The sequence below is a fragment of the Acipenser ruthenus genome, chromosome 34 (genome assembly GCF_902713425.1).
Source record: "Acipenser ruthenus chromosome 34, fAciRut3.2 maternal haplotype, whole genome shotgun sequence".
Lineage (NCBI taxonomy): Eukaryota > Metazoa > Chordata > Actinopteri > Acipenseriformes > Acipenseridae > Acipenser > Acipenser ruthenus.
Genome location: NC_081222.1, coordinates 12,343,093 through 12,352,653, shown reverse-complemented (window position 1 = coordinate 12,352,653; position 9,561 = coordinate 12,343,093). Strand labels below are relative to the sequence as shown.

Below are 9,561 nucleotides of genomic sequence, written 5' to 3'. Positions count from 1 at the left end.
AAAGAAGTGGCTTGAATGCAAGATCAGCCAACACTGCAGCTCAGATCACTTCCTCTTTGTATTAAAAGGCGGCGCTATTTAGATGCTGCTGCTGTTAAAATCGTGACTATCTCAAACGTGGAACAACGTCAAGCAAGTCTTACCATTGGTTAACGTGTCTCTTTAATTCATGAGAAACCCAAGTGGTTTAGAAGTCACGCCAGCTCTACTAATGTTTTATTAACAAGCCGTAGACATTTTCAAACAGGGCACACTGAACAGCAATTGAATAAACAGGATTTAGAGTTCAGCTTTACCTTGGTTCTGCTGTACCTAAACAACGAGCTAGAACAGGCCCACCACGAAAAATCAAGCTGAATGCTGGGGTATAGAGACACAAGAGTAGAGTACAAATCCAGTGAGGTTATGCTGAGGTTGTGTAGTGCACTGGTGAGCCGGGTCTTAGAGTGCTGTGGTGTTCTGGTCACCACATTGTGACCCTGGAGGGGATTCCCCTTTAGCAAAACTTTAGCGTGTCTGGCTTTAGCACAGATATTGAGGAATGAGGACAGTACAGACATCTTTAAAAAGCAAGATGAGAGCCAGAATGAGGCAACACACCAACGTTTAGACTGTGTGCTCGTGTTAGTGCCTCTTACTCATTTCACACGCAGCACAGTTTGAAGAGACGCCCCTACAGATCTATATTAAAACAACAGATCTCTAGGGGCTCCAGAGTGGTGCATCCAGTAAAGGCGCTCCGCGTGGAGTGCAGGATGCACCCTATAGCCTGGAGGTTGCCGGTTCGAGTCCAGGCTATTCCACTGCCGACTGTAGACGGGAGTTCCCAGGGGGCGGCACACAATTGGCCAAGCGCCACCATGCAATGAAACCCAGCCTGAGAAAGAGCTCACAGAACGGGTTACAGCTGCAGACGGGGTGTTAGTTATTAACTGGAAACCTTTTATTTTTTATTTTTTATTTTTTTTTAGCAGTCGCTTCAATCGTAAGCACGTAGGCAGGAAGAAAGGGTGGCCAGTACATGTGAAGGCTAACCACAGTATGTATAACACAAGCGACAATGTGGGCGTCACAGGCTTCCTTTTTAAATAATGCAGACGTCCACAGAAACTGTGAATTTCTCTACGGGTGTATAAGCAGCACAGCCCCAAGTCCCAAGCAGTAACGTGAGCCCTGCAGACATTAGATTTCTGTGTTGCTGTTCATTGATTGAGTTGTCAAGGCATCTGGTTTGGAGCTCTGTTTTCTGCTTGAAGAATGACGGATAGTAACGTGGTGTACCCGTCCGTGTTTCTCGTAGACCGGAAAGCAGACCTCCCGCCGGAGCGAAGGAGACGACGCCATGGCAACGCGGCGCAGTGGCTGCTCTTCATGCTTGTGTTCCTGGCTCTCTCCGGAGTGGGAATTCTGGGATACTTTATGTGGGACTTGGAGAGGAGAACAGTAGCCATCTCTGTGAGTAGCTCTGCGTGAAAAGCGTGTTTGCTATAGTTTCTTTATTTAGATTGATTTAGGTCAACGATTTCCACAATAGCAGCAGCGGAATTTATCTGAGACAGTGAGGGAGTTAGATGTTAGGATCATGCAAACATAAAAGTGTTTAGCAGTTCTTCATATACAAAAAACAAAAAAAATGCTAATTACGATTGTAATTCTTTATAGCAGAGCGGTAACTAGGGCTGGGCGAGGCGGGCAGCTGCTCCGTGTGCAAAGCTGCGAGCTGCAGAACAATGACTGAAATGCATTGCCGTTCCAGTAATCTTGTTCTGCGGTTCTCAATGTTTTCACTTGTCAGCTGTCAGTGGCTCCCCTAGCATAGCCTGGAGATTGCATGCGCTTCTGCACTAGAAAAGGGAATATGTCACTTCCTTAGCAACGGTCTTAACAACCACGAGCCTTGTTCTACACCAGTGCTGCCCAAACACGGTCCTGGGGAGCCCCTATACAGTAAGTTTTGTAGGTCACCCTAAATGGCTAATTTCTAAAGACTGGGAACACATGGAAGTTATTGATCAATTAAGTGAATAACTTCTTCAATTAAGGGAACTCTGGTCATCAGGCCAGTTTGCATGCTGGGAAAATGTCATGACTTGTTTACTGTCATGACTTATTTAAGGCGGTACGGTCTGGATTACAATATTGGTTTATGTTTAGTTTATGTTTGAATACAAATGTAATACATTATACAAAAATCAAATACAACATGAAGTTTTCAAAGCAGGAATTGTTAAATTAAACACAAATTATTCTTAGGATTCACATGTAAAACAGAGACTGTGAAACAATTCACAACTGTTCTTTAAATTAAAGTTGGTTTGGACGCTCTAGCTGCTGTGGTTGGGGAGATAAAGCCTTTTTCATTGATGCCAGGACATATACGTGGTATGTTATTGTTTTTCACAAATTATTCTTAGGATTCACATGTAAAACAGAGGCTGTGAAACAATTCACAACTGGTCTCCTTTAGATTAAAGTTGGTTTGAGCACTCTAGCTTCTGTGGTTGGGAAGATCCAGCCATTTTCATTCATGTCGGGTCGAATATCAGACGAACATCAAACTTCAAGCTAACTCTACCGCGGTATATGACCGAGGATACTATTGAGCTATTAAAGGATTTTGTAAGGGTTAATGTAGCTGCTAAAAGAATCATGTTTCTTTGTTCACATTCATATATATAAATATATATATATTTTTATTTTATGTTTCAATCCTAAAAATCTAGGTGATGCAAAACTTTTGGCCAAAGGTGTAGGTGATTTTGACAGTGTATTACATTTTAACTATGGCTCCATTATACTCACAGAGAATTGAAAGAGGTTCCAAATCACTAGAAATATGTGTAATACAATTCCAATTCTGTTGCACTAAAACTAATTACAATGGCATTTTAGATTCTTTTTTTAAAGAATAGCAGTGCCAGCATTGAAATTTAATCCCAGCCAGTCACAGAGAAAAGCGTTGGTGAAGCATTTCAAATGTAAAAATAGAAAGCCTCTGAAAGGAAGAGCGATTTTTGGCCCCAGTGCTTGATGATTTTTGCTCCTCTTTGCTCGCATTTTCGTTCTGCTCCTTTCATTTTCTGTTTCTTTCTACTTGTCATGTTTGAAATGTTGAGGTTGTAATTTGGCACGGCAGGTTGCTTTGAATGTGTGATCTTCACAAGATGCTTTTTTGTGATTGTGACAGTGTGACTGTGGGCACTTTACTGAACTCAGAAAAAGGTGATATGAAGACATGATAGAGAACAGCTCTGGACAAAAGTTTTGCATCACCTAGAATTTTAGGATTGAGACATAATTACAAAAATATATATAAAAAACATATGAACATAATCTTTTATTTCACATCATGTAATCAAAGAAACTACAAAAGGATATTGCAACAGTCTACCGGAAGCCATAATAGCAGTACAGTAGTATTTCATGTTAGATTTCGAAATGTCACATTTATATGGAAAACTGCAAAACGATGTGTAGTTCAATATGTTAAGATAACATTATTCAGCAGGTCTCAGACTTTATGATACACAATTAGTTCATTCTATAGGGGGATGCAACACTTTTGGCCAGAGCTGTACATTACAACATGTCAATGCTTCATGGGTGTGTGAATGTGCAGTGCCATGCTGACACACACAACAGCAACACGATCAGATGCTGTTTACTAATTCATGTTTTTATTGCAGGACACAGCTTCCAGCAACACTGAGAAAATGATTGGGATTCAAGGTAAAGTTCATCCCAATGTGTACACAGTAAGAGTGGCTTGACACTTGAAGAAACTCACATAACCCTGAGCCAGGCTTGTTCCACGCCCCGCAGAAATAAACCTCCATTGAACAATTGATCATTTATCATCTTTGCATGATGTGGGTCCACTTTATTTGAATGGAACACTAGGCAGGATTCACAACACTTTGAAACAGACAACAGAGTCCAACTGCAGGACCATCCTCCAGCATGGCTTTCAAGCTCTTTCATTTCTTACAGCAATTCTCCAGTTTCAGTGCATTTGGTTTGTAAGAAATGTTTTAAACAATCTCTTATGAGCACGTCTGCACATTAACAGTCTTTATTGAATATGTTATGAATTCTACACGGTGTTCAGTTCAAAAACAGCATTACTCCTTATTCCCCTAAAAATATATAAAATGGGTCTTGCTATTCACATAAATACACAAACCAACAGCCCTGTCATATAACTAACAGCAGTGTTGTATCCCGTTCAGTCACTGTGTGCACAATTGCACCATGTTTTCCTATCTATGTATGTATTTTACAATGCATGTATTTTCGTTTTTTTGTTTTTGTTTGGCAGGGCAACTTTTTAAACTCCACAGAGTTCACACAAACTGTTTTAATGTTTCTAAAAATGTAATTAAAAATGTGTGACCGAAGGGGATGTATAGAGGCGAGGGTTATGAATTAGGAACGATCGAAAATGATTAATGTGGTAAGGTTAGCAAAACAGTTTTTGCACCATAAAAGACATTTCTTGTTGAAACATTGTTCTCATGTCTCTTTAGTTTCCTCTTAGTTTCAGCACTGATTATATTTTAGTTCTGCTTTATAATTGTAATCAGTCTCTTTAACAATGATATTGATCCACGTGTATATATATTTTTTCAATTCAGATAAAAAAGAACCAGGAAAGCCTTCCGCTCACATCACAGGTAAGGAAACAGCAAACATCTAATCGCAGTATTTCAGAAATCCACGATTCAGACATGGATTCAGTGTATTGTTTGGACACTACAGACAGTGGGGTCTAGATCAGAATGATGGAAATCGCAGATCTCACAGAGCAAGTGACACTCTGCAGTGTATCTCTTTCAGTAACAATATGTAACAAGCCAGGCATTCAGAATCCTATTATAATGATTTAAACTATGGCAGAATGGAAATCCAAAGGTGTTGAGTTCAAATAAACAGTCCCCTCTGTCTATTTATTTACGAGCTGTCTGTACTCTACACTGTATTATCTAGTTGTGGTAATGTCGCTCTGCAGACACAGGGCTGTATGTCTGTACTGTACGCTGTGTGTGTCTAGTTGTGGTAATGTCATTCTGCAGACACAGGGCTGTATGTCTGTACTGTACGCTGTGTGTGTCTAGTTGTGGTAATGTCATTCTGCACACACAGGGTTGTATGTCTGTACTGTACGCTGTGTGTGTCTAGTTGTGGTAATGTCATTCTGCAGACACAGGGCTGTATGTCTGTACTGTACGCTGTGTGTGTCTAGTTGTGGTAATGTCATTCTGCACACACAGGGCTGTATGTCTGTACTGTACGCTGTGTGTGTCTAGTTGTGGTAATGTCATTCTGCACACACAGGGTTGTATGTCTGTACTGTACGCTGTGTGTGTCTAGTTGTGGTAATGTCATTCTGCAGACACAGGGCTGTATGTCTGTACTGTACGCTGTGTGTGTCTAGTTGTGGTAATGTCATTCTGCACACACAGGGCTGTATGTCTGTACTGTACGCTGTGTGTGTCTAGTTGTGGTAATGTCATTCTGCACACACAGGGCTGTATGTCTGTACTGTACGCTGTGTGTGTCTAGTTGTGGTAATGTCATTCTGCAGACACAGGGCTGTATGTCTGTACTGTACGCTGTGTGTGTCTAGTTGTGGTAATGTCATTCTGTAGACACAGGGCTGTATGTCTGTACTGTACGCTGTGTGTGTCTAGTTGTGGTAATGTCATTCTGCAGACACACTGCTGTATTTCAAACAGCTTTAAGCACTTTTTATTGCCCAATAGGGCGGTGGGGAGAAAGCAAGTCTATGTATCAATGATCTTCAACAGCAATGCAGTAACGGCACTGCAAAGGCAATGCAATGGGGATCCCACTGGGTTTGATTCAAACTTTAATTTAAAGTACAGTACGGTGGACCAAGTAATTTGGGTAAAGTCTCCTGCACTAGGACCAGTCAGTTTACAATGATCTGCAAGCAGAAGTTTGTAACTGGTTCAATCACAGTTCTGTCAATGCATGAGTACAGAGGGTGAAGTGCAGGGGGCTTACCAAGAGTGAGACATTTTAAAGTTGCCATTACACCTTCCTTCCTCCGTCTCATCTTCTCTGCTGACAGACCGGAGGTGCTAGAACCACAGTGGTGTGCGCTTATATCAGCACAGCCCTAAATCAAGCGTGTATTTCAGCCTTGAAGCTTGTGGTACGAAGCATCCTGTGCAAACTCTGGGCTCTGTGCTAATCCATTCTTGCACGTCTGCGGCTGTCGCTTGCTTTGCTGCGCACACTTATTGCAGTGCGTTGTTGCTCTTTCTTGTTGTGTGAATCAATGATGATCTAAATTATTTAAATGTAAATGGAACGAGGAACGTTTTGTAAGCAGGGCCATCTATATGTTCTGTGGAATTCGTGTATGTTAAACACGAATTCCGTTCATATCCTTCATTCGCAGAATACATTTTGTATGAACGCATTGCAAACTACAGCACAGCTATGCAAGGCTCCGTTTGTGTTTTCTCATATATAATGTTAGGTACAAGGTAGATAATATGCCTACATTTTGAAATGCAAGTGAGCTAATGAGAATGCTTCCTGGTCTCCAGGGTGTAACTGCAGTGCCCCTGGCGATGGTCCACTGCACTGGGAAGCTAAGAATGGAGACGCCTTCACTTTCGATATTGACTACAAGGATGGAGCCCTGGTTATCAGAAAGGAGGGCCACTACTTCATCTATTCCAAAGTCTTTTACGGACAAATCGAGTGCCGGGGGAAAAAACGCATGTTCAAGCACTACGTCAATAAGAAGACTGAAAGATATTCAGGAGAACTGGAGCTGATGGAGAACAGGAAGTTCTTCTGCAGCAGCTCCCAGGATTCCTTGTTGGGTAACAGTTTCCTGGGAGGGGTTTTCCACCTACTGGAAGGCGACCAGATCTTTGTGAAGGTGAATGAAAAGAGTCTCCTTAAAATACAGGGGGGCACTGAAAATTTCTTTGGCGCCTTCCTGATTTAACCTGTATCGTCTGTACCACACATCATCACTCATCAAGGTGATGTATTCTGGTGTTCAAGGTAGTTTGGTTGAGTACAGGAGTGGTCATGCTTATAAATCTACTGATAGCCAGTTGGTATGTGGGGCTGGTGTTTTGGAGGAATGTTTTATTATAACAGATTCACATTGCATTCCTCCAGCAGAATGCAGGTGGAGAACATTTTAAAATCAATCCAACAAGTTGTTCGCAAATTCAAGCTTCAAATTTCTGCATTATTTTAATTTTTGAACTGTACCATTTTCTTTCTCTAGTTCTTCAGTGATTCTTCTCAATTTGTTGCATTAGACTTACGTGCAATTTGACATTCGTCAAATCAAGCAATCTCTTGTGGAATCTGTGAAGTTCACAATGACCCTGATCTGTATTTCATGTTCTTCAGTACAGTTATGATCTGTGGTTGCTGCTTTGAATATTTGATTGATGGAAGGAAAAAAAAATGGAACACAATCTCTGTGATAGCCTGCTTTAAGATTAGATTACTTTGCCAAATATTTCATGTGTGGAGGCTTGGTGGTCCAGTGGTTAAAGAAAAGAGCTCAATACCAGTGGGTCCCCGGTTCTAATCCTGGCTCAGCCACTGACTCACTGTGTGGGACCCTGGGCAAGTCACTGAACCTCCTTATGCTCCGGATGAGACGTAAAACCAAGGTCCTGTTGACTCTGCAGCAATAGTTGTGATGTATAGTTCACCCTCTAGCCTCTGTAAGCTGCTTTGAATAAAAGCGTCTGCTAATTAATAATAATAATATAGTTTACAAATATATATGATGCGTTTCATTTTTTATCAAATAGATATGTGTATGAACTGTGCTGAATCTGTATGAAAATGTCATTTAATAAAAACAATAATGTCATTGTTTTGTGTGAAAAGCTTTCCTTTTTCCTAATCACACTTGTATTTACAAAATACAATAAATGGCAGTGAATTCAACTCTACCATTGTATCCCCAAATAAAACAGGATCACATACCATGAGCATACAATAGAATCAAAGCATCAATCTGAAAACACTTCATTTCATCAATCTGAAAACACTTCATTTCATCAAACGCTGATGACTGGAAATACTGAAGCACTTGTGATTGTTGTGTAAATTAAAGCATGTTTTCTGTTTCCTTCACATTTGTTTTAAAGGACACAAGGTCCTATTATATGGTGCTGTAGATTGTACCGCACATGGGCAGTTAGTGGCAGTGCACTTACAACTCCCCAGCTAGTGGCAACTGGGATTTAGTGTCCTTATATGTGCCTGATGTTCCACTATGGGCAAATCATACATCATACATTTACTATGGAGTGGGCAGTTTGAAACAGACCTATCATACATTTACTATGGAGTGGGCAGTTTGAAACAGACCTATGCTCTACACTATGTCACGTGACACATATGAATCAGGATGCATTTCTGTGGCTATCCTAATTATACAACAGCAAGGACCGCACTCCTGTTCATTTCAGTTGTCTACATGATGTCACAACCGTGGCCAGATCTCAGAACATTGCCACGGTTCTCTTTAGGCCTATTTACTTCAATTGTTTTTAATGGACCTCAAAGCCCTTGTATAAATCACAAAATGGCACTCCAGGGCCTCCCCTCGCGCCTCACGATGCAGTCGATGTGTGGAGATATCGCACAACGACACACACACACAGTGGAGTAATGCTGCATTGCTTAAATGTCTGTGCATGCAAATCAACAGCATCACACCCCCGAGATAAACAACAGACCACAAGCTCTTCATAATGTCTCCAAAGTCGAAAGTCTACTCTATCTGAGAACAGAAAATCAGTCTGTGCAGTTTTCTATCTGATAACAGAGCCTCTTTGGTTTAAATGCTTATGGAAATGATGTTTGAGCGCTACCTTGTCGTTTGTTTATCTTTAAATATATTTGACACAGTGTTGCTCAGAAACCACACAGGAATGCATAAGGGGTCTTTGCATGCATGTGTACTTTCCATTCAATAAAGCTGCAGTTTTTTGTGCTGTTAGTATCATGAAAAGCTACCACAGATTATGATGCATCCACTGTATGTATATGGAAAATAATTCAGCACAGTATAACTTACATAGGTGTTTATGGAAATGTGTCTCCATCTGTCCCCAGATAAATCATTGTAGAAATCGTGTTTGATTGTTACGGTTTCTCATCATTCTACTTGCTATGTAAAGAAATCACCCAATGCATATACAATACTGAAGTTAAAAAAAGTGGAACATTTGACCCATCAGCGCTCGTCCGGTTCCCAGTAGCTCATTGGTCTCAGAACCTTATCAAGTCGGGTCTTAAAGGATCCCAGTGATTCATCCTCAACAGCATGACTAGGTAACCCATTCCATCCCTTCACCACTCTCTGTGTGAAGAAGAGTCTCCTTCAGCAACATGACTAGGTAACCCATTCCATCCCCTCCCCACTCTCTGTGTGAAGAAGAGTCTCCTTCAGCAACATGACTAGGTAACCCATTCCATCCCCTCAACACTCTCTGTGTGAAGAAGAGTCTCCTTCAGCAACATGACTAGGTAACCCATTCC

At 41.1% G+C, this 9,561-nt stretch overlaps 1 protein-coding gene across 1 annotated transcript; it reads left to right on the top strand.

Annotated features, from left to right (window-relative positions):
- The first annotated feature begins 1,110 nt into the window (after positions 1–1,110).
- On the top strand, positions 1,111–7,885 carry LOC131705025 (tumor necrosis factor ligand superfamily member 14-like). Its single transcript, XM_059006979.1, has 4 exons — positions 1,111–1,455; positions 3,687–3,729; positions 4,635–4,673; positions 6,579–7,885. Exons 1-4 carry the CDS (start codon positions 1,258–1,260, stop codon positions 6,986–6,988), a joined length of 690 nt encoding a protein of 229 aa, XP_058862962.1. The 5' UTR covers positions 1,111–1,257; the 3' UTR covers positions 6,989–7,885.
- Positions 7,886–9,561: the final 1,676 nt, after the last annotated feature.

What these genes read in the sequence shown, in the direction of transcription:
- LOC131705025 (XM_059006979.1), top strand. Translation starts at nt 1,258, where the DNA reads ATGACGGATAGTAACGTGGTGTACCCGTCCGTGTTTCTCGTAGACCGG. An exon ending in GGAGAACAGTAGCCATCTCT is followed by an intron (nt 1,456 to 3,686) that starts GTGAGTAGCTCT and finishes TTTTTATTGCAG; the next exon opens with GACACAGCTTCCAGCAACAC. An exon ending in GCCTTCCGCTCACATCACAG is followed by an intron (nt 4,674 to 6,578) that starts GTAAGGAAACAG and finishes CCTGGTCTCCAG; the next exon opens with GGTGTAACTGCAGTGCCCCT.